The sequence below is a fragment of the Brassica napus genome, chromosome A6 (assembly GCF_020379485.1).
Source record: "Brassica napus cultivar Da-Ae chromosome A6, Da-Ae, whole genome shotgun sequence".
Classification (NCBI taxonomy): Eukaryota; Viridiplantae; Streptophyta; class Magnoliopsida; order Brassicales; family Brassicaceae; genus Brassica; species Brassica napus.
In genome coordinates, this window is record NC_063439.1 from 13,074,709 (window position 1) to 13,100,945 (window position 26,237).

Genomic DNA, 26,237 nt, shown 5'->3' on the forward strand with positions numbered 1-26,237 from the left:
ATGGCCGCTGCTATTGCATGTTGACAAGAAATTTCGAGGAGTTGAAACTCAAAACAACTGCAAAATCGTTTGGAAATGTCCACATGGAAAGAACACCCTTCCTTGTTCCGTACTTCATACTCCAAGTGTTTTATTTTCTTCACTTCAAAACCTGCCGAAGACTCGAAATTAACAGCGAGAATTTCCATTACTTTAGGTGTGAAATTATCTAAACTTTCTGAGATTGTTGAGCCCCTAGTAGAAAACCAAGACATCATCTTTGCCCTAATAAATTCTACAAGGGCCAATATAGGGTATTCTCTGGTCTCACGAAGCACTACATTCCACGATTCCACAACGTTACTCGTCATAATATTGTAACGACATTCGGGGAAATGGAAACATGCCCAATGCTCAGACCCTATTCCGATTAGATAATCTGCACAAGAGGCATTGAGATGTTTTATCTCATTGAAAACCTTGTAGAAGTCAGCCAACCTATATGCCCTTCCAGCCTTTGCAACCAAGAATCCTAGATTCTTATCTTTGTAATAAGTCCTGATATTTCTCTTTAAATGAATGATGCATGCACAGCGTTTAGCTTCTGAATAAACCTGATACATTGTCCGGATAGACTTTAGATTTCTGGATATAACGATAGTATCCTTCACAAATATGATTTCCGGATATAAAATCAATTATGTAATACTATAAAGCCATTAGTTACCTTGGCCAAACAGTAATAGATGGATGCATGTCTATAAGATACAAACACGATATTGTTTGTATTTGGAACGAATGCTTGTAACTTTTTGAAGAACCACTCCCACGAGTTATCATTTTCTCCGTCGACGATAGCAATGGCTAGTGGAAACACTTGGTAATTGCCGTCTTGGGCAGAAGCAGTTAGAAGACACCCTGCATATTTTCCTCTCAAATGGGTTCCATTGACAACTACAACTTTTCTCATGTACTCAAATCCCATAATAGAGGCACCCATAGCTAGAAACATATATTTAAACCTGTTTCCTATCTTCTCGTTGTATTCAGTTTCAATCTCGGCTAGGGTTTGCTTCTACTAGTTTACGGAGGTAATCAAGAAATAGATTGTAAGAACCTCGTGAGTTTCCTTTGGCATATTCCAAAGCAATTTCGCTTGAGCGCCAAGCCTTCCAGTAGGATATACGGACATCGTGGTCTCCTTGCATGACTTGACGTATACCTCCAGGCTTTGGACCACCGCTACTACCATTGAAACGAGCTTTCATCATCTCTCCAACAACATGATGTGTAACTTGAGACTGATAACCGGATCTATCGTCGACGGAGCAAGTGTGTATGGGATCGAGTTTTCTTATCTCATAGACGTCTGAGTCTTTTAATTTTGTGGCATATACCCTCCACTGACAGTTGGAGATAAAACACCTTAAAACCATTCCATTTGGTGCTGACCTGATGTTACGAAACCGGAACTTCTTTCTAATTGCATATAAGGCCATATGCAATTTAAATTCATCACGGTTTGTAAATACCATTCCAACATAGAGTTCGGTGTGTTGGTTTATTGTAACTCATACATTAATTAGCACGTTCAGATATTAGGAAATTAATATTGCAAAAGCTCATAATATAAACTAATATATTTTACATTGAAGATTAGATTAAACATATCCGTTAATATTAAACATTACAAAAAGTATTAAACATTAACAAAAAGTATTAAACATATGAGTTGACGTTTACACATTACCACATATTTAAACCGATATCCCTTTTACAAACCAAAAAACAATGATCCCCGACACACAATAAACTTAGCAAAAACAACACTTCATTCCCCGAAATCATTATAAAACTTAAACATAGTAATAAGTGACCTAGAACACACCACTGTCCATGGAGTCTTCCAAGGAAGAATCATCAAGGTTGATCACCAGATTATCATCTCCATTAGATAAGCCCCACAGTTGCTGAGATGGTAGGCGAATTATTAGCTGCGGGAATAAGGTCGACACTTGCAGAGTTCTGAGGCATATTTTCGGCATTGTAGATCACGAGAGTATCATCAAGAACACCTATATCATAAAATGGATTTTATGAATACAAGGAAATATTATTTAATTTTAAAATAAATACATATAACAATAATACGTACCTTCCGAGACAATGGGATTATCATACATTGGTTGGGTGTTCGAAAGATTTTCTGAAACATTTTCCCAACTAAGAACGACATTGTTTACTTCATCAAGATCAGGAGTCGAGTCGGTCTAAGAGTTAGCATCCTCAACGTTAGTGGTGCCATTTTGTTGGAGCTGTGAAATATTTTGAGACATGAGAATATCGAGGTCCATCTCGTCGGAATGTTCTTCGTTCTTTACATGATTGTCATTTTCGGATGCAATAACTCCTTCCCAAAAACTAATGCCATCATCGATTGCAGGGGAACTTGGCTGGACAATAACCAAATCTTCATCCACCGTAAATTGGACGGGAATCCCTTTATAGTATTCCATCGGTGAATCTAGAAGGAAATAAAAAATATGTCATTTATAGTCGGCTAAATTAATGATAATCCAGAAAAAGCAAATTTAGTTATATCTTACCGTTAGACACATTAGGTTGAGAGATGTACTCAGAGTCTAATGCAACACCTGGTAATTTAAAGTCAATGAAAATTTGTTTAGACCATAATTAGTAAACGTAAGTTACATTTATTATAATAATATATGAAGATGAAAAATTAACAATTCGAAATCTTGCGGTAGTTTTCTATATTTATATATATATTGGAGTAATAAACTATATTTTGCATTAACTGTTTCTCTCGTCCGAAATGATGAGTCCATTTGTTGGGAAAGGAGATTCTTGATTTGACGAAGCGCCTATGTCAACAATTTGATAATTAGAATTATTATTAGTGACATATAAAAATGTATTCATCTTACCTGTGTTAAACACAGTTATAGAGAGTTTGTTTGATCCTAATGGTTCGGTTCCGTCACTGTCGGAATCAGTATCATCTATGACAATTATTTCGTTGCCATGAACAAGTTCGTAACATCTTTGATTTTCCAAATCCAGTTTTGCTTTTTCCATTTCGAGGTGAACCCTATGATTAACCATCATCTCTTGGTCATTAAAGTACTCCTCTAGCACCGCTTGACTTGCAACCACTGCCTCTCCTAAAAAGCCTAAAACGATTGCAAATAATTTACATTATTTAACGAAATTATTGATGAAATTAAACGCAATGTATGTAAAAATTAGATTCTCTCTAATTATTAACAAAAAAAAACACGAAACTTAAAAGAGACAAAAAGAAAAGTATCGAGAAACAACGGTTTACCTTCGAACGACTGATCCTCGTTTCCGTTTCTGAATTTATAAGAAGAGGACCCGATATTAAAGTCAGCTTGGCAAAAGAATTGATAACATGCAACATCTTCGGCTCCAATAGTTACACAAAGTGTGAGGTCGGCAAACCAAGCTCTCACAGCCATCATAAATTGAATGTCAGGTGTTTCAAGAATTGTTATCGGAGGAGTTTTATTACCATCCGGAATAAGCATCCACTCAGGAAGCCTATAAGTCATCGAAATTGGTGTTTCGATTGCGAGGTTGTATAGGCTTCAGACAATTCGTTCAAGCGAATCGAAATTTTCTAACGTTCGCACGATAGCTGGAAACCCAAGATCGTTTGTCTTCCTTTCAAAGCTCCACTCTCCATTTTGATGAAGATTCCATGTCCCGTGAATGACCCTTAGAACATGTCTAGAGTTCATCTGCAGAACAAATTAAAAAGAAAATTAGTAAACGATCGAACCCTAATAAAAAAGAATAAAACAACCGATAAATGTGGTCCCACCGACTGTTTGTCCCCGTTTTGTAACCCTAATAAAAATAAAACAAAATTTTATTGTATATTTCATATTATTTTCATTTTATTTTTGAAACTTTATATTAATTTTATATTGATATATGATATTTGTATATTATAACATATTTTAAAGAATGTTTGTTTATTAATCTCATTAATGTTAAATTTTCAAATAGTTAACATATGAGTCAAGTTAATTCTTCTTTTAGGAGCTAAATAATATTGATTTTTATTTTATTTTGAACTAATGTTTTTTGAAAAGCTTAATATTTTAGATAATAATTTAAATAGTGATTTGATATATTTTATTGATGTTTTAAATTCTTCACGAAGATTTTTAATATTATGTAACTTAAAATTTTAAAATATTATGTGATTTAAATTATTATAGGCTTTATTCTTTAAAAACATTAATTCTTTAGACAATTGTGTTTAAATTTTATGTTAATTTTACAAAATAATATATATGCCACAATGATTATTTTTAAATGATTTTTGTTTTTTTATTTGAGTTTATTTTGTATGGACTTTGAAAATCATTTGTGATTTAAATTACTACAATATACATTTGTAAAATAAAATTATATTATTCTTCAAAAAAAAATTATTGAACTTTATGTTAATGTTCGAAAATAATTTCTATATCTTGTTAATTATTTTAGTGACTTTTGTTTTTGTTAGTTTACCTTCGTTTGTAGGGAATTTTATTTTATTTTTTTGAAACTATATTTTTTGAAAATTTCACATTTAAAAATTGAAAATTAAAATAATGATTTTGCATATTATACTTGATGATTTTAAATCATATGTGCACAATCTCAATACCTTATAGCCCCAAATTTTATATAGTATATAGTAGACAGCAAGCAACGACGTATCTTTGAAATTGATTTTGAATCATCCTTTGGAAATGTTCCAAAACCACAGAGCACCTCTTGTTAGCTTTAAGGGCGTGGCAATAATTTGTGAATATTTTCATACTGGAACCTAATTAAAATTCAAAATCAGGGTCATAAATTTTGGAAACAGTCCAAACTAATTATCAATGAACTCACAAGTAAATAATATATGATATATTCATCTTCTACATCACACACATGAGAGCGAGCAACTATTTATTTAGATAATAATGCATTAATTAATTATTTTGAGAAACATAGATAATTATTTAATCATATATTTGATAGTTTAATGTAAATTACATAGAAATTAACAACAAAACATTATTTCATATAAAACAAAAATAGAGTTAAAAATCTACGTGAAATGGTATGAATCTACCATTCCGGCTATTCATTAGTTCCACTTAATTGTAGTTTCAAATCATCAGGGTCTTATTATTATACCCATACAATTTTATATTTTTGGAGAAAACGGATTTCCAAAAAGCAACCTACAAAGGCAAAAATAATGAAAATAGAGTCACATTGCATGGCCACATTCTTCTGCAAATATATTAGGTTAAGGAAACCCTAGAATAATACTTTCCATCGAAGTGGTCTCATCAAATGTTATGGCTCTAAGCCGTGGCGGCAAGCTTGGCAAGAATACCCACGGCGATAGAGTTGATGTAAGTGCAAGGCTCCGTGTAAACGGATGTCCAACGAAAATCTTGGAAATTATCTTGACGGTCGGGTCCTCCCACGATGGCTCCGGTCAGCTCGTTTGCGTTAGGCTGGTTCTTGTTGAACCATTTCACAAAGCTCAATGGACAGCTTAAAGGCTCATTGGCTTCAGACATTGGCACTGAAGCTCCTCTGTGGTGGGCTTGCTTAGGCGGGTTTGGTCCGAACCCAACCATGTACGACCTTCCTTGTGGGTTATGCCCTAGTATGTAGTCAATCTGAAACGTGCATATGATACGAAAATTAGGGCATTTTTTTAGTCTCGTGCGAAACACAATTCGTTTCCTGGCATTAAGATTTAATACATATATTTCTAAAAAATTAGGAATCACTTCACAAGTGAAAGAAATTGAAACTTCCAATTCCAAAAATAAGGTATTTTTGTCTTTTACTGGTGCAAGATTCAAACTAGGCATGATCCGTATGGTGGTCTTTCGTTTGTTTATATTAACCATGCTTGTTTTCTTGTGGGTAAATAAAGGGAAATTAATGAAAGAGTAACGAATATTTTACTTGTTTTTTGGCGAAAGCCATGAGATGTGTTGAATCGAATTGCTTGCTTCCGCAAAAGATCTTTTGGTTGTATTTCTGGAGAATATCGGCGTAGGCCGAGAACAAGAAGGCAGTTGCGGTGACATACTGAGTGTTGGCTCCATCCCTCAGGTGAATCATACCACCTATTATACACCAAGAATATAAACGTTTAAAATCATATATATATATATATATATATATATATATATATATATGTTTCTAAATATGTATGTTAGTATATGGAGATAGAACCTGGGGTATTGAAGACTTGGTGGTAAGGACTACCAGGGAGATTCGAGCAGATAAAACTATCAGCCTGTTGTTTGTATAGGTCAAGTCCTTTTGTGCCTTCGAAGATCATCTACATTTACATATATAAACGAATTTATATATAAATCGGATTTGACCAAAGAAACGCTATAACTTTGGACATGTATTATACCTTTACAATGAGCATCTGCGCACCGGCATATTTGAGATCCCAACTAAACTCAGCGACGTAGCCACTTATGGCTTCAAATTTGAGGTAGCTAAGGTACACCTGTTTCCTCGTTGCCTTGTATAGCCATGTTGCCGCCCACAGCAACTCGTCCTTAACATTTGTGTCAAAATTGATATCAATTATTTTTTAATTGATGTCAATTAAAATGTAAACAAAATCATATTTTAAAAAGATAGAAAAACAACATTTGATATTTGGAAGAGAAAATGCATTAGAAGTATGAGATGAGATTACGTTGTAACCCGAGCAAGAACAATAGAAAGGGCATGCTCCATCATACGAACCCTTGTGGCTCTTCGCTAGCTTGAAGAGCTACATATTGAAATAATGATCAAATATTTAATCCGTTGAATAATAAAACGACTATATAAATGTGTATATAAGTATGTATATATTTATAAGCTCACCAATTTGGCTTTGTTCAGGAGCCGGCGGGAGTATTTGTGGTCGATGCGGCGGAAAACGATCGAGGAAGCAGCCAATGCAGCGGCAGTCTCGGCTGCGATTTCTGTGCCAGGATCTTTATCACTTATCTGCAATACTGTCCTTGCTGTTTGCATGTTCTCAGGCCTCGCCCAACACTTGTGATCCAGGTGTGGATCACCAACCTATTTGATCGTATTCATAGTCAGAGTAACTTTAGTTAGGAAATAAGGACGTTCCTCTTACTTGCATGATGTAAATTTATGTACATGGTGTTTCCATTCCAAACGTAAGTAAGGCACAAGGTTTTTGATCTCTTTGACTCATATTTAGAAAGATTAAATATTATGTCAAATATGTATTACAAAGTTGTTTAAAAATATATTTGGATCGGACCTGAACATAGAGGCGGTTCTTGCGAGAAGCACATTTGAGAAAATAATCAGTGCCCCAACGGATAGCGGCACGAGCATTTTCGAGCTCTCCTGAGGCACGGAGTTCTTTATCGTAGTAAATGGTCGACCAAGCCAGCGTCGTGATCGTGAACGCCATTGGAAGACCATACTTCACATTGTCTCCTGCGTCATAGTACCCTCCAGCCAAATCAACCTATAAATATATTATCACTTTATTAGTTATTGTAACGTTTTTCTGTTGGGTAGGAACCTAATAATTATTGCACATTATTATTAATTATAATAATTATTGCAGAAATTTCTTTAAAAAAAATTATTATTGCACAAAAACTTACATTTGCAAGTTTGCCATCATCAAGAGCAGAATCACCTCTCCACGGAACCCTATTGTTTGGAGGGAGTTTGCCTGATCTTTGAGCTTCCAAGAAGATTAGAGATTTGGTTAGGGCTTCTTTGTAATTTATATTTGTACCATTCACACACACAATGCTTATGAGACCCAACAATATGGCCCTAATCACAACATTTCCTCTTTCTTTTTCTCCATGATTACCCATAGTTCCAAAATTTACTTTTGTAATAAAAATGCAAACTCTTTATATAAGAAATGATAGCAGGAAGAAAAAGTAACTGAATCTTTTTGTTTGGTTCTCTTTTTAATGAATTTCGTTTTTTTTTTGTTTCAACAAAAAACGAAAAACAATTGCATGCTTTTCGTCTTTTCTTCTTTTTTTTTGGTGTTCGTTTTTGGTGTTTGTTTTTGTTTTTGTCTCCTTCTCTCTTAGGTTTTATATCGGTTTAAGATGGTGGAAGTGATTATTAAGAGGACTTATAATAGATTTTTCTTGGAAAGTTAAGTATAGGCTTACTAATCTTGACAGATTTTCATATCCATTGGTCACTATTTTTTGTCCTTTTTGTTCTGATTTTTTTAGTTCTAATTTTCATTATCCTAAATAAAGATTTTGGATTGTTTGTTTTTTTGATTAATTTAGATCGTAAATTGCTCCTCTTCGGATGGGTAGACGTAAAACAGTATTTCGTTGGGTAATTAAAGAAAATGAAGAAGACATGAATAAACTTGATATAAGTAAAAAAAAGTTTGAGATAAGTACCCAAAAGCTTTAAGCTCAAAGTCTCGCAGGCTCTTGGCGAAATAAAAAAAAAATCATATGCTCCCCTTATTTTTCTATTTTAATTGTTATTTATTTAACTTCGGAAACAAAGAAAAAGACCACAAAACCATGATAAAATTGAGGCGGACTATCCTATTGGATACTCCATCGGGTAAAACCTTAATCGACTTCATTGGGAGTTCAATACATTGAAACAATGGTGGGTTGAATCAATATTCAATCTTAGGCTCTTACGTCTCCGGTATCCTCGAATCCTCTCATTTTTTCATCACCGAAAGGATGATTTGACAACAAGAGACGAGTCACGAAGAACCCATCAAAAGACAAGTTAAAACCAAACCCAGAACGAATAACTTAGAAAAACTTGTTGAAAATACAAAACCTTGGACAACTTATTAAAACTTCAACTGATTTTGACTGTATAGAACTTGGTTTGTATATGATATGGAATAGATAGATCGTATATTGATTATAGAGGTAATAAATCTAAATTTGGTATAACAACAGGTAAATGATCATTGTTTAAACAAAAAACATACAAAACCAACCAAACAAACAAGAAGAAAAGAAAAATGGTATAACTTAAACTTAGTGCAATGGAACTCAGCTTCATCACCATCAGACGGAATGTCACAATTCAAATGAGAACTCTTTTTCACAAACAATGGCTTCATATTCAGAATCATCGTACAAGTTGTTAATGCTCAAATTACTCTATAACAACTTTACTCTCTCAAATAAGAAGTTCAGTTGTAATACTTAGGGATCGACTCCATATGGAGCAAGGACACACAATAAACTCAAAAGCAGTCAATGATTAAGCTAGGCAATATATTTAAAAGCAGTAAATAAAACAGATCAAGCAGATTGATTGGTTGGTTGTAAGTAATGAGAATAAATAGCTAGATTTAGGGTTCATGCAATCAAGATTATAGAGATATATAATGTTTAAGGTATATATGTGATATTCTAAAACTCAAATTCTAATGTTTAGATATCCAGATTTCGCATGTGAGTCTAATAAATTACCTAAGTTTAGTCTTCCAGCTTCTCATGTGAACACGAAATGAGTGTCGATTGTTGCTACCTTTCTAGCGTCGATTGACACTTCTTCAAACCAATTTTGAAGTCCTATCTGATTGGTTCACTAAACTTCCTAGAGCAGCTGTCGCATGTATCTAGCAACCTAGCTCAAAAGAATCAATTCGGGTGAAGAACCTACCATCGTAATTGTCTACAATCCTAAGATCAGGGTTCTAGAATTAGCTACTTTAGAACACAAGCATTAATAGCAATTCTAATGATTGATATCTTTATCACCCTAGCAATTCTAGTTTTGGCTAATCTTTCATAACCCTAGTTAACCCTAAATATAACAAAGAAAACTACTTAGACATATCAAAGTAGAACATAGCAATATCCTGCATAAAATGCATAGAATAAGGTTAAGAAATCAATGGAGTACCAACACAAAGCTCTGAAGGAGTCTTGGATTTTCTCTCCAAATCTACTAAAAACTCTAAACCTGTTTGATGTGAATAATAAAATATAAGAAAGCGTGCGTTGCCTAATACAACGTCAGAGCACACTCGATCTGAATGTCGACTCTGATTGGTTTTTGAACAACTATGAATTTCTTTTATCTTTAGCTCCAATATACTCCATAATTTCCACATTACTCCAAAACATACATAGGCTCGTAAAGACTTTAAAAAGACTCCAAAACATAATAAATAGACTCTAAACCAAATATATACAATGTCCACAAACTGGTAAAATCCATGGTATACCAACTTCCTTATACTTACCATTTTGCTTGTCCTCAAGCAAAACACAGAGTAGTCTTATGAAAGAAGTTTCAAAACAACATGGACTTACATAATTTAAAATCATTACTCTCACTTCTGAAAATATGAATAGGTGGCAATGAGTCAATACCCACCTTAAATGTTTCAAGGTACTACACTCTAGCTTAGTCTCCATACTATACATTACACAACTCCACTGATTGCGCCTAACATACCCCTCTACTGACCTCATTTCTGCATAAATATAAATGTGTAGGCTACATCTTGAGAGTACTGATCAAGGGACACATGGACTCAACTCAAGCAAGTATTTGGGCCGACATGTAACTCTTTATGGTTCTTTCCTTCTCTCTTCTCTCTTCTCCGAATCTTGATTTTTTTTTGGCAAAGTGTAGGCGAATAGTAGGGTCATCGCCTACAATGTGTGATTATTCTTTTGATTTGAATAGTGGGGTCATAGGTAATGTACCTACCCCTCTGCATCTCTTGAAATCATCTCAATCGTTTATAATATGTTGAAAAGAGGTGAAAGGGGAACTAGAGACACTTTGTCAAATACCTTCCAAACTCGCAGGAGGAATCCGATCCAATGTATACTAAGCCCAAAAAAAGTGATTTGAATTGATTAAGGTTGGAATATAGAAGTCGCAGAGAGTTAGGCTGGCTGGTGTAGTGTTTGCATCTTTTTGCTAAAGTTGTTTGCCGACTATAAGTATGTACCTTTGCTCTTTGGCATGCCACTACTTATATATTGTGTTGTGTGTTGCGAACCATGTATCTTGTATGATAAATAAAGGAATGTTTTGTGTAAACGACTTGTTGTTAATTGATATTAGCATGTCCAAGCTAACACAACGTTAGATTGAGGTACACTTGTGGTATCACTCAAATAACCCCAAGAAGTGATTTGTACTATCTCAAATAAGAGGTCGAGTTGTAGCACTTAGGGATCAAATCAACAGAGAGCTAGGGTACACACTAGATCTAAATAGTTATTGATTAAGCTAGGCTAATAGATTACAAAGCAGTAAATAGCAGAATAGAGTGAACAAGCTAGTTGTTCAGTAAATTGATGAGTTGTTTGATGGAAGGATGGTTAGCTAGACTTAGGGGTTCTATTCAGGCAATCAGGATTATAGTAGTATAGAGACTAAGCTTGGATATTACAGAACTCAAACTAAGGAATAATCTATCAACTTTTGTTTGTTTAGATTATCTATTGTCTAGATCGAAGACCTCAGCTGTCGCTTGTTGGTCTTGAGAAAGTGTCCATCAACGCTATCAACGAGCTGTCGATCGATACACTTTTTAAATCGTCAATCGGTGCAACTATTGAGTTGTCGATCGACGTTCCTTCTAGCAAGCTTTAGCGAGCGGGTTTGAACGGTTCACTAGGATTACTAAATCAGCTTCTTCTTGTTTCTAGCAATCTTAGCACAATGTAAACTAATTCAGACAGAGAACCACCAAGCTTCCGCTTGCGCCCTAATATCTATACGCAATGTCCTAGTTAGCTATTCTAGAACACAGAAATTAAGAACAGTTTAATTGATCCATATCCTATCAACTTAGCATTTCTATATTTTGGGCTAATCCCTCATGACTATCTGAACCCTAAATGTAATAGGTGGATATATTCAGACATGATAGTTGTCACAAAAAACCATAGATGAATAGATGAAATTGCAATAGATATAAAAACCAAAGAAGTTCTAGGATGACTCTGAAGGAGTTCCTCCCTTCTCTCTTAACCTAAGGGAAAATAATAGAATAAAGCTTAGTCATCAAAAATGGCTTAGAAAATACATAAATAGGGTTTTAGGTCATCCATAGGTATTCTGGTAATTTGTGGTTGCTTCTTGGCTTACGTCAGTCTTGAAATATACTTGGCTCGTGTTCTGGAATCCTCGTCGATCGACACCAAGGGTGCACCGTCGATCGATGTTCCTTCATCTCCTCGACAGCTCTCTCTCATGAGATAGTCTGAACACTCTTCAGTAAAACATGCATAACGTCTGATCTAACCGTTGGATTGACCTCAAACCGGTAAAATTGGAAAGCTAACTCAAAGCTATATCTTGTGTCATGATCAGCTCAATCGCACCGTGGGAAGATCTCCATCCATATCTAAACATCTGACACGCCTGTGCAGTTCTGCACTCAAAAGGCTCCAAAAGACCCCAAAATCACCACTTTCCTCCAAAACGTACCTAAACCTGAAAACATACTAAAAAGACTGCAAAAAAACTATAATGTATTTCAAACACCTATATACCATGGCTAAAAGTGGATAAAATCCATGGTGTATCAACACCCCCAAACTTACTCTTTTACTTGTCTTCAAGAAAAATAACGAGAAGTCTCTCTCGAAGCAGTTTGAAAGCATAAAGGACCCACACAATTTAAGAACTCACTATCATCACCTCTAAAATGTTGCAAACCACATCAAATCAATACTAACTTAAGAGGTATCTTATATGCCATATCATAGCTTAGCAACCAAATCCATCTAATCAACAACTTAGCTAATAGTGTCTGACTCGCCCCTCTACTGTTCTCATTTAATACATATACAAAAGGAGTAGGCTTTACCTTGGGAGTATCGATCAAAAGACATATGGACTCTTACTCAAGCAAGTTTCTGAATACACATGTAGTCTTATCTGATCCCTTTCTTGCCTCTTTCTCTCTTCTCTGAATCTCAATTCCAATGAAAAATGATGCTGATACAGTCCATCTTTATTCTCCTTCTTTTCGATTTTCTCTCTTTTTTTTTATCTTTCTCTCTTTTTTTCTTTTTTGACAAAGTGTAGACGATTAGTGGGGTCATCGCTAATGTACCTACCTCTCGCTTCCAACGATGTGTGATCATTCCTTTTAGTTAGAACAGTGGGGTCATCGGTAATGTACCTACCCCTCTGCATCTCAGGAAATCATCTCAATCTTTTCTTTATATAGATGCCAAAGAGAGAGAGAAGGGAATCAGAAACACACAGACTTTTACCTTCCAAGCTTGCAGGAGGAATCCGATCTAATGTATACCAAGCCCCAAGACAAGCAGATTAAGCTCAATTAGGTAGGAGATCAGCTTTCGTTCCTTCAAACATTCTCAGCAAGTGTGGATAATAGGTAGGTGATCCACTTTGGTATCTCTAATAGACTCTGCAGTCAATAAGTCTAATTGAGCTACCTCTCGCTTCCAACGATGTGTGATCATTCCTTTTAGTTAGAACAGTGGGGTCATCGGTAATGTACCTACCCCTCTGCATCTCAGGAAATCATCTCAATATTTTCTTTATATAGATTCCAAAGAGAGAGAGAAGGGAATCACAAACACACAGACTTTTACCTTCCAAGCTTGCAGGAGGAATCCGATCTAATGTATACCAAGCCCCAAGACAAGCAGATTAAGCTCAATTAGGTAGGAGATCAGCTTTCGTTCCTTCAAACATTCTCAGCAAGTGTGGATAATAGGTAGGTGATCCACTTTGGTATCTCTAATAGACTCTGCAGTCAATAAGTCTAAGATTGGTGCTAGAGAGAGGTTAGATAATAAGTGAAATTGTAAAGTTCATTATCCCTCTCTTGACTCAAAATTTTTTTTCTTGAAAACATTTTATAAAACTCCTAGATAAACTAAATATCAGTAAACCTCCCCCAGACTTAAATTACAATGTCTCCAGTGTATATCTAGTCGAAGTTTTATGAGAACATAAATCATAAGTACATAATGTAACAAGAAAAATGATATACCTACTCACTGATGTCAGTATCGATCGACACAATAAAGTGGCAATCAATCATTTCTTGTGTCGTGCTGTCGAACGATATCGACTTGGTCTCATCGGTCGATGACTGAGTAAACGTCTTCTTGGATAACATTGTCAAACGATGTGAAGTTAATAAACTGACTATCGGAGTATGGATCGACAACATTGATGTTGCCGGTTAGAACGAAATGAGTTGTTATCTTTGTCAACCTAAAATTTTGTCATTCCACTGATCATTGTTAACAATAAAACTTGACAATTCAACCCATATTAACTCTAGTAAAACCCTCTCAAAGTAAGGTAAATAAAGATTAAAGACAGATGCAACACTTTTTTAATCCTAGAGGCTAGAAATAGTAAAAATAATGTTAGTATTTATAAATGATTTAGTAACGTATTTTTGAACCAACTAAACTTTTCATCTGATAGGAGTAACTTCGTTCCTTTCTTAAGTTGTCAATCATCGGCATACCACCTTTTTAACACCTTAACAATGACTCTCCAGTTGTTTTTACATTGATGCAAATTGTGCATGAACATATAATAACGTAGAAAAGGAATATATGCATACTCATTGCGTCAAAAACATCTATATATATTGTTATATTCGTACTCTTTCTCTAAATGACGAAAGTTGTAATTTTCCATTGGTTTACGATTCAAAAAAAAAATAACAATAAATGTTTAAAGTGAAAAATATATTATTCAATAATGGCTGTTAAACTTTTAAGCCAGGTTATAACAATAATATGGTAACGGGACAGAGTATGACTTTTACAAATACATAATCAGTCAATATTAAGAATTGATGATCCAATTGTAAAAATCAAACACGCCAGGGTGAATGAATAGCAGATAATGGCAGACTAACCATATTGAACGGTGAAAAGTCTTTAGAGAAATGCAACATGGCTTAAGCTTGTACAATTTTATTATGAAAAATTGTATCACCTATATCCCAAACATGTTCGTTGAATACAATTTTTAACGAAAGTAATGATTCGGTTAATATAAAGATATAGAAATATCAAACATGGTCGTTCATACAATGTTATAATATAACAACTTAGCAGAAGACTTACCTTTTCGAAAAGAGATCTGATATTTTTTATATCATAAAAGCGTCTTCAACCCCATTCTATATTTTCTCCAAAATAGATTCTAAAATGGAGTAATAAACAAAAATAAAAGTTTTATTCCATCAATAGACTATTTTTATTTTTTTTTCATCACTACTTTCTCCACTCTATTTCGGAATAAAATATAGAGTTGGTTGGCAATGCCCTTAAACAAAAGTGGTTCTAGAAGAATATGAAACAGAGAATTATGCAAATTTACAGTGTCAATATAACCACACTCAACCCATATACAATGAAGATCACATTAAAAAAAAACATTTAAAGTGTCAATAGACAAACCTAAAAAGTGAGAGTCTAATGGTTTGTTTATAAACGTTGAGCTTTATAATATTATGCTTACAATTTATTAGGCCTCTGTAGGTTTATAATCCTGATTACCTGAATAAAAACCCTAAATCTCTACTTTCATCTAAGTACCAAAATCCTCAAATCAATCAATCGAGCAACTGCTTTGCTCACAAACCTGTCTTTTACATTTAATAAAAATCAACCTATCTTAGTCAATTTAATTAAATTTATTAGGTTTCCTAGCTCCTTGAGAATTTGATCCCTAAAAACTACAACTAAACCTCTTATTTCAGAGAGTAATTCACTGCTTAGGGTAGTTTGAGTGAGATCACATCATTAAGATTCTTATCCAACTTCAAATGCGATAAATATAGTTCCATTTCTCATTGCCAAATACGGAATTTCTTTCCGTCAAACTTATCAGGCAGTATTGAATATCAAATACTACACATTTCATAGTCCACTGCCTTGAGATTTTCTTGTCCGTCAAATTTTCTAAAATTCATCTGCATGAGCAATACAAAAACACAAAGAATCATCAAACGGATATTATACAAACACAAACGATTAAACTGCTAATGATAACGTTTTAAACAAATGAATAACATAGCAAGAATAGTATACCGCTAGACATTTAAGAACTGCTTTGATTTATGAAGAGATATCTATGTAATATATAGTAAAATTACCGGAGGTAAAAGCTTCCATTAGAAGATATAACTAGATCTTGACCCGCGCAACCGCGCGGGTGTTCTTTTTCGGTTTTATAAATATATATATTTATTTTAGTTCATTAGTAGTATACAATTTTGACGTTAACCATATATTTAAATGTTTATATACCTATTTCAAATATAACAATTTTATAGTTTACATGGTGTAACAATCAATAGTTTAAAACCATCACATGTATTTATCATTTCTTATTATATATTTATGTTACTGTATTTGAATTTTGTTATTAAACAAATTAATATATGCATGAAACAATATATTTAAAAATTATTTTATATCAAATTTATATTCAATTTGACCCGCATACCTTCAAAGTCGTATTTCCTTATAGCAATATTTTTTTACGTTTATTCATTTTAAAAATATATTCTTTATATATACAAAAAATCTAAGATATATCAATTTTTATACATGTATCATATAGTTTGCGAATGTTAAGTGGTTATGTCATCTTATTATATTTTTAGTATAAATATTTTATATTTATAAAAATAAAAATATAAAATTTATCAATTTAATATAATTTATCATATTTAATTCAATATAATATTTTTACTTTAACATGAATTATTATTATTATAAAATAGATAAAATAAGATATAATTTTTGTGTTTTATTTTATAAACGATAATTGAATATATATTAATGAATAATAATAGTTCATTGCTAATTACAAAATTAGTTAAAATATTTACATAAACTTCCTGAAAGTTAAGATATTGTTAAAATATTTTTTAACAGATTTGTTAGAATTATATATATATATATATATATATATAGTTAAAATGCAAAGATATCATAATTAAAATAAATACAACAATTTTTTTATATTATTAGCTTTAATAAAATACATGTTAATTTTTATACATGTATTATATAGCTTACTAATGTTAACCCCTATTACCAACATATTATATTCTGAACATAAATACCTCTGAAAATAAAATATATTAATCTAATAATTTAATATAGTTTATCATGTTTAGTTCAATATAATAATTTTCTCTTAATATGATTGATTATGATTATATAATAGGTAAAATAAGATAAAACTTTTATTCTTCATTTTATAAAATATATTAATGTATAATAATATTTTAAAACTAATTACGAATTATAAAAAATATTTACATAGAATTTTTGAAAATTAAGATCTTGTTAAAATCTTTTAAACAGATTTGTTTGATTTAAAAAAAATTATATTTAAAATTAAAAGATATCAAAAGATATTATGACTAAAGTAGTTCAAATATTATATATATATTATTAATATTAATAAAATACATTTAATATTTTTAAATGGTTCAAATTAAAAAATCATACATGAAAGAAGTCACAATTTCTATTTTAATACAACTCATTATATATATATTGGTTAAATTATTTAAATCGGTTCAGTATTTTGAACTATACAATGGTTTATATTACTACTATGTATAATTTATTAAGGAATCAAATATGTGTTTGTTAACCAATCTGGTTTTATAGGAGTCGATTGTTATATTAGGAATGATATATAATTAAGTCATATTAGTAGGAACAAATGAATCATAACTGATTTCTAGTAAGAGTCCATTTTTTAAAATATTGCACATGAATCAAGGTTGTGACTTATGTTTTAATATATAAGATTAAAATAGGTTCAAAATAGTTTAACTTTAAAATATCTTTAACAAATATTCAAGTTTAACAAAGACTAAATGACAAAACTGGGGTATATCCGAGATTGGAGGATTAAATATTGATTGGATGATTTTCAATTCTTATTTATGTGTGAGAGAATATCAGTCATTAGAAAATAAAATTTTAGTGTTTGTTACAGTAACAATATATACAATATTTTATATGAATAAACTACTTTTATCGGTTCAAATTAATTTTAACTTCCTTAAGAACCTCAATATTTCCTTTTGAAGTGGTCATCAAATTCAAAACTAAGAAAGTATTTCGAACCCTATATTAAACACTAAAATTACACTATATGATAATACTGTGTTAGATCAAAAACCAAGTTTTTAGTAGAAGTTTCATAAATAGCCTAAATTTTAATAGGAATATACTTTTACTGGTTGATTACACATTTCTTATGTGTGAGAAAACATCATATGTCATCGGTTGTGAATGTGAAAATGTTATATATGATTTTTAAAGTGACCAACTCAATCAAAACTAAAATATCAGAGTGTACCTTATATTGAACTAATCCTTAAACGGTATACATTGTTTTTGTAGCATTGTCATACTTTGAGTTGAAAAACATTTTATACACATAATATAAAAATCAGTAGAGATTACAAATTGATGGTCTTGTACAAATGATTTATTAGTAAAGGTAATTTGAATACACACCATCTTTGACAAGTAACTTTTTATGATTAATTAAAATGAGAGCTGGATGAATATTAATAGAACAATACATGAAAATAATCAGAGTTGTCACATATGAAATCCTAGTTCACAGTAATATATTTGTAGAGATGCTCACATCTTGAATCATTTCCTTGTTACTCTTTTGGCAATTGGTTCATGATCAGTTAGCTTCATATTTGTTTGCTCCTCATAGAATTTTTTCATTCTTCTGAATTAGATAAAAAACATTAATAGACGAATTTTGTTATACAAAATTGAAAATAACAAATTAAGTAAACATAAATATGTAAAATATGACAATCAATAGAATAATGATAGATAAATATTAAGGGAAATACATTATAAGGCTAGAGTACTAACTTCATTACCCATTGCCTTCATTACCCATTCAGCGTTCACCTGCATTAGTAAGGAATCATTAGAGCAGGAATGATAGAATAAACAATAGTCGAGGGAATTAGATAAATATTATTAAGAAAAATATATTAGACGGCAAGAGTACTCACTTCATTATCAATTAACTTCTCACTTGTCTGGTATTTAAAGTAGTCAAGATTCATCTGTATTAGATATGAATTATTAGTGCATGATTAGAATATTAATTCGAGCAAAATAGTTGATCCATATAAAACAATGGATAGAACAAATGATAGATCAATATTAAAGGAAATACATAAGACGGCCAGATATGAATAATCATTCTCTATTGCCTTCTTACTTATTTGGTATTCAGAATAGTCATGATTCATGCATTAGTTATGAATAATTAGTACAAGAATGAAGAGCATAAAAATACAGAGAGTAGTTAGGAAAAAATATCGATTAACTATATAGAAAAGATCACTATACAAATGCATATATAGAGGGCAATTGAAAAAATGTACTCCGTTTGGAAGGGATCTCAATTCATTATATAAGAAAATACTTAGAAGGAGAAACTTCCTTGAGAAGAATCAATTAGTAATTTAAAAAATATATTTAACGAAAAATTCAAATATATTATAGAGGTATTCGTGACTAGTATTCCTTATTTCTCCTATTATCTTTTTGAAAAGATTTAGTCGGGTGATATTTTGATACAATATCAAAACATAATTTCAAATTATATGTGATAATCAATCAACCAAACCCCATAATTATAAATATCTAAATGACATAATATATTGTGATTCATGCGTTTCGCGTGGAAAATACACTTAATATTAAAACCTAACTATATGGAACACGGAATCCTAATTAAACTCTAAATCCTAAACATCATAAAATTTATACTGTCTACAAATATAAACCCAAATCCATAAAACATAAAACATGTAAGCTTCAAATTGGAATCACATATTATGTAGTTTTGTGTAACAAACCATATAATATGTTATTAAACCATGAGGATCAGAAAAATATAATTTGAGACTATACAATATATGAGTTGACAAAAAAATTGTGAACCAAACCGAAATTAAAGGATAACAACCCATCAAGTTTTGATTAGGATAACCAGTAATAGATGAAGAGAAACTGAGATAATCGACAGCGGTAATTAAAAATAGTTTAGGAAAGCTAATCCTGCATGCATAAGGTATGTAAACAAGTCTAAAAAAGCTCAATGTTATGCTAAGCAGCCCCGATATGGGCACGGGGACTGGAAACGGGGACGAGAACCCGGACGGAAAATGGCAAAACCAAAGGTACGGCTGGGATACGGCAACAAAAATACTTATATGTATAACATATATTATATAAAAATCACAAGTTAACACTAAAAGTAGTATAAAATTTACAAAAAGTTTAATTCTAAGCATTATTTTTCTCTGTTTTAACTGGTTTTAGTTGATGACATTATTTCATCGTTTTGAATATTCTGAACATGAACCACTAAAACAAATTTTCAGGAAGTGTGATATTTAAAAACGCTAGTCCGAGCATATATAGTCACATGACAAAAGGTCATCTTCTTCTTCTTTAAGAAATTTATGTACCTGTTCCACCATACGCTGAAGCAATTGAAACCTGCTACCAGGCTGCCAAATAAATCATGGTTTGCTGATATACCTCTTCGAGCAAAGGAGGCATTCAAAAATCTAGTGATATGCAAGAAAAAGCTCTCTCAACGCCTCAACGCCTAATACTGCCTCTTCTAACAGTGTGACAGAAGCGATAGACACATGGAATCATTTGGTAAGCATTGATGAAGAGCGTTTGTACATGCAGAAATCTCGCATAACATAGCTCAAGTATGGTGATCAGAACACCACTTTTTTACACAGAATAATGCAAACCCAAACATCTTTCAATGCCATCAGAAATATGGTCTTACAGAATGGAGATATCATCACAGACCCTACTGCAATCAAGCAAGCAACAGCAAGCTACTTTGCACATTTTCTAGGCCCGACTGAAAGTCTTGCACGTAATGAGACTCTCATTGATCTGCCAGACCTTTTGGAGTTCTGCTGTCCTGATAATACTGCTTCTCTACTGGTTCACCCCATCTCAGAGGCCATCCAATAAAGCTCTAGGGCCTGACGGATATCCTGCAGAGTTCTTATGGTGCAGCTTGGCCCATCATCAGCCGAGACTACCATTGCTGTCCAATCATTCTTTATGTACGGTTTCCTTCCTAAGGGGGTTAATGCCACCACCCTGGCACTCATCCCTAAGGTTTAAGGTGTAAAAAATCTAAAAGATTTCCGGCCTATATCTTGCTTCAACATTCTTTACAAAGTGGTCTCAAAGGTCCTAGAAAACCGCCTTAAAGTACTTCTCCCTGAGCTGATCGAACCAAACCAGTGTGCATTCATTAAGGATCGGCTTCTACTTGAAAACGTCCTACTTGCTACAGAGCTAGTCAAGAACTACCATAAGGACCCTATTGGTCGTCACAAGGTTCTGAAACTTGATATCTCCAAAGCTTTCGACTCAGTAAAGTGGTCTTTTATCTTAGACACCCTGCAAGCAATGAACATTCCTGACCAGTTCGTGCATTGGATCCATATTTGCCTATCAACTGCTGCTTTCTCTGTTTCGGAGAGGGTTTCTTTCCGAGCACCAGAGGTTTAAGACAAGGATGTGCTCTATCCCTGTATCTCTTTGTTATCGCTATAAATGTTATGTCTCGCCTACTAAAGAAAGCAGCCTTGGCATGAAAGATTGGCTTCCATCCTACTTGTTCCGAGATAAATCTCACCCACCTAAGCTTCGCTGATGACATTATGGTTTTCCCTAATGGAGATCCAGCATCACTCCGTGGGATTTTTGCCACAATGGATGATTTTACTGCGATTTCAGGCCTCGTAATAAACCCTGAAAAATCGTCAATCTTCATGGCAGGAAGAATCACTCAGGTTTCCAAGAAGAGGTAAACCGAATGGGCATACCAATAGACGCTCTCCCAGTTCGATATTTTGGTCTTCCTCTTACTACAAAATCAATGTCTCGAGCAGACTACAAGCCTCTTATCGACAAGATCATGTCACATTTTCTTTCTTGGTCTACCTGTGCACTATCTTACGCTGGTCATCTCCAGCTTATTAACTCAGTCATTGTCAGCATAACCAACTTCTGGTGTTCTGTTTTTCGCTTGCCAAAACGCTGTCTTGAAATCATCGAAAGCATGTGTAGTGCCTTCCTCTGGCTAGGCTCTCCACACACAAACACGAAGGCTAAGGTTGCTTGGTTGGATGTCTGCAAACCAAAACAGGAAGGGGGCTTGGGCATCAGGCGCATGGAAGACTCATCGCGTATTTTTGCTCTAAGCCTAATATGGCAATTACTCACGAACTAAGGCTCGTTGTGGGTTTCCTGGACAAAACATAATCTGCTTCATTGTCGATGCTTCTGGGATGTAAACGACACTGGTTCTGGCTCGTGGATCTGGTGCAAGCTCCTTAAGCTCCTGCAACAGGCTGCCTCTTATCTGCGATATGATATCGGTAACAGTAGGCACACTTTATTCTGGTTTGATAATTGGCTTGACATGGGAAGGCTGCTTGATGTTGCAGGTGACTCAGGTACTCAGTTCCTCGCTATCACTCGCTATGCAACTGTTGCTGATGCAGCCACGTCTGGACAATGGAGCATTCGACGATGTTGCAGCTATCACCTACGGGCGATGATAGCTTGCTATGGAGACACGGGGAGGACCACTACAAAGCATGGTTCTCTTCATCGAGAACATGGGATCAAGTGTGAGAGGATCCCTGATATACCTTGGATTTGATCCGTTTTCATCCATGGTATATAGGTGTTTTACTATATATATCTATGTTTTCTACTCTTCTAGGTATGTTTTCAGGTTCAGGTGCATTTCGGAGTAAAGCTATGATTTTGGAGCATTTTGGAGCTTAAAGGACATTTCACCCGAGCTGACCATGTAGAGGTCGACGAGAGGAAGAACAATCGATCGATGCGCATCAGTGCTATCGATCGACACCAAGGGATGCCTCGACAGATGAAGATTAATATCGATCGATGTACACAAGTACCATCGATCGATGTCGAGACATTAGACACGCGACATTTTGGATCCAGCAGACTTAAAACCCAAGGCCAAGCCAAATTACGAAAATGTCCTGACGAGTTTTTAACCTAGTAGATTATTTACTGCCTAAGTGTTTTGACGGCAAGAGAGCTTTTTGGTTACAAGTTTTACTTTGAGAGAGAAGAGAGTTTTAGAGAGAAGATCACTTGTGATTGGAACTCCTTGTTATCATTTCTTTTCATCTATACTATGAGTTTCTATTTCTTCATTGTTATGAATTGCTTTGCTATGTCTGAGTAGTTCACTTATTAGATCCAGGGTTCAGATAGGTTTGTGGGATTAGCCCCAAACTATAGATCTGCCTTGTTGTGATATTCATGATAGATTTGTATTCATTGCTTGTTTTAGCCTTGCTAACTAGAACTTGATCATATGATTGCATATTCAAGCACCCTTGCTATCCCATCCTGACATCTATCTATCATATTAGGACTGCTAGAGAGGGCTAACAGCCAATTTAGTATCTTAATAGGGCATATCATACTCGCGCATAGGCCTTGCTAGAACCCGTCGATCGATGTCCTCATTTGACTATCGATCGACGTTGGCAAAGGTATATCGGTCAACGTCCCAATAGGACCATCGATCGACACTCTTTCGTTGTCGACATACTAACCGTTGAACACGAGATCTAGCTTGTTAACCAATGAAACATGCGACAGCTGATCACTGAGTTAAGCGGTTGAGCTCTAATATATCATGCATGCAACAAATAGGCATCTATAGGTATTATAATCTCCAACACCTGAATAGTGGCCCTGCATCTAATATCATTTCCATCCAAGTTACATTTCCTAGTTACTTCGCTTGTTACTATTGCTATTTCATTTAAACATTTACAACTCTTAGGATTAATAAACACAGATTTAATTGTTCCCTAGCTCCTTGTGGATTCGATGCCTAAGTACTACATCTGAACCTCTGTTGATGAGAGTAACACTCCTTAGGGTAATTTGAGTGTATCAAATTTGGTGCCGTTGTCGGGGAGCTTTGATCGCCATTAGATTTAGTTTTATTGATTTTTATTCTTTTCTCTACCCCCTTTCTAACATAATCTTTTTTCTTGTCTTTTCAGGTGCATGCCCAGCGGTACCAAAAGCAACAAGGAGACAGACTTGTTGTTCTCAGACGATCCTGCTCACTTGAAATGCACCATCCGTAGAGGTCAACGTTCCACATCGCTCGACGCAACAACATCGTCGTCGATCAATACGCACAACCAACCGTCGACCGACACTAGACCTTCATCGTCGATCGATCCCAATCGTTTGACAACAATGGATACTACACCGCGTACGTCGATCGATACTGTGTCGTCAAAAATGTTAAACATTATTATTCTAACACAGGACGAGAACGGAAACCTGTATGACCAGGACGGTCACCTGCGTAATGCAACATGTCAGAAAATAGACACTCAGGGGACTGTAGTCCCTGATGCTAATGCTACAGGAGCTGCTCAACCTGTAGATGAGGACGCTTGATCGAAACCACTGGCCGAATACAATCGCCCAGATGAGTACTATTCCAACATATCAGCTATTCGACTTTCAGAGATCCAGAAGCAGAATTTCGAGCTGAAGCCTCAATACTACACTCTCGTGTCGCAGATACCCTACTATGGGTTACCGCACGAGCATCCTATGGACCATCTGGAACGGTTCGAGGATCTAATCGCTGCTATTCGGATGGAAGGAGTCCCCGAACGGATGGAAGGAGTCCCCGAAGACTACCTGCTGTGCAAGCTCTTCAGATACACGCTGAATGGAGAAGCGATGCACTGGCTTAGGCAGCAACCCACAGGATCTTTAACATCCTGGGCTGACATCAAGAATGCTTTCTTACAAAACTTCTTTGATGAGGCGCGCGCTGAAGAACTTCGGAACAAAATTTCCACATTCTCGCAGGAGGCTGGAGAGTCCTTCAAAGATGCGTGGAATAGATTTAGGTTCTTCCAGCGAGAGACTGTCCACACCACGGATTTAACGAAGTGCAGCTGTTAAGCACTTTCTTTCGAGGTCTCGCCTTACAGTATCAATGGCTCTTGATACGACGAGTGAAGGAAACTTCACTACTCGGAATCCGTTGGAAGCTGTGAGACTTATCGAAAACCTTGCTAACAGTAGCAACACCAAAAACACTGACTCTGAACGGAAGAAGTCTGTAGCCTCTATCAGGAAGGAACAGATGGACGAAGTAAGAGCTAAGTTAGATGTGGTGCACGAGCTTCTTAGGAAGCAAGTCTGTTCAGCGGAAGGAGAAGTAGCAGATACTGAAGGAGAAGGAAATGTGAACTACATCGGATGTACCGGATTCCAGAAATTTGGAAACCAGGACGGAAACATAAACTTCTTTGGAAATGGTCAAAGAAATAACCAGAGTTCACAATTTCAAAAACCCTTCAACAACAGCACAAGCTACTCGAACTCCTACTACTAGAATCCACCACCCCAGACTCAGGAAAGCAAGATCGAAGAGATGCTTGATCGAGTACTATTGGGACAACAACATATCACTGTGGATTTCAATGGTAAAATAGACTCCGCCTACAACAATCTGAACACCAAAATCGAGACCTTAGGGACTCAGGTGAGAAAACTTGAAACGCAAGTAATTCAGACGGGCGAGACTATAAAAAGACAAGAAGCTTTCGCTAGAGAGGCAGGAGCCGACAAAGGAAAACACCACGTAACTGCAATCATAGATGATGATTTCTGGCAAGTGGTGAGAAATAAAAAGCTTGAGGAAGGAGACTTCGAAATCGAAAGCTCCATGAGTCTCGGCGGATCCCAATGGTGTCGACCGATGTCGATGAAGTCGCATCGATCGACAGACCATGACGAAGATCGATGGACGGATTACTCCAGACATCGATCGATGTCGTCCGCTGAATCGACTGAATGCAATGCAATTCGAATTCTATCTCATGAGGAATTCGCAGCTAAGCATCCTCACCCACCCTTCCCTTTCTATGATAAAATCGATCGACCGGTTAAGCCAACCATCGATCGACAGAGTGAGTCCGACGTCGATCGTCACAACACACCTCCCATCGATCGACGGGCCCCTCTGACATACCGAGCGCGGTTACCCTC

The 26,237-nt window shown here is 34.7% G+C and overlaps 1 protein-coding gene, 1 long non-coding RNA gene and 1 other non-coding gene across 4 annotated transcripts; all 3 read right to left on the reverse strand.

Annotated features, from left to right (window-relative positions):
• Positions 1–330: 330 nt before the first annotated feature.
• On the reverse strand, positions 331–3,954 carry LOC111198906. The gene is made up of 3 exons (XR_002653023.2): positions 2,586–3,954; positions 2,135–2,503; positions 331–2,054 (listed from the first exon to the last, which is right to left on the reverse strand). It is a non-coding gene; the product is annotated as an uncharacterized LOC111198906 (long non-coding RNA).
• A 1,120-nt stretch (positions 3,955–5,074) lies between these two features.
• Positions 5,075–8,139, reverse strand: LOC106351756 (endoglucanase 16). Of its 2 annotated transcripts, XM_022687495.2 has the most exons (9): positions 7,695–8,139; positions 7,340–7,552; positions 6,928–7,128; positions 6,755–6,832; positions 6,461–6,610; positions 6,271–6,379; positions 5,998–6,161; positions 5,344–5,702; positions 5,075–5,252 (listed from the first exon to the last, which is right to left on the reverse strand). In XM_022687495.2, the coding sequence occupies exons 1-8, from the start codon at positions 7,914–7,916 to the stop codon at positions 5,379–5,381; spliced, it is 1,461 nt and encodes a 486-aa protein (XP_022543216.2). In that variant the 5' UTR covers positions 7,917–8,139; the 3' UTR covers positions 5,075–5,252; positions 5,344–5,378. The 2 variants fall into 2 exon arrangements, with proteins under 2 accessions (XP_022543216.2, XP_022543215.2); XM_022687494.2 differs by lacking the exon at positions 5,075–5,252 and having other exon boundaries at positions 5,287–5,702.
• A 16,878-nt stretch (positions 8,140–25,017) lies between these two features.
• Positions 25,018–25,125, reverse strand: LOC125575978. The gene has a single exon (XR_007314518.1). It is a non-coding gene; the product is annotated as a small nucleolar RNA R71 (small nucleolar RNA).
• Positions 25,126–26,237: the final 1,112 nt, after the last annotated feature.

Excerpts from the sequence above, each read along its gene's own strand:
- LOC106351756 (XM_022687495.2), bottom strand. The coding sequence starts at position 7,916 with ATGGGTAATCATGGAGAAAAAGAAAGAGGAAATGTTGTGATTAGGGCC. Across the intron at positions 7,129-7,339 it reads AGAACCGCCTCTATGTTCAG|GTTGGTGATCCACACCTGGA; the intron begins GTCCGATCCAAA and ends ACGATCAAATAG. Across the intron at positions 6,611-6,754 it reads GTTCTTGCTCGGGTTACAAC|GACGAGTTGCTGTGGGCGGC; the intron begins GTAATCTCATCT and ends ACAAATGTTAAG.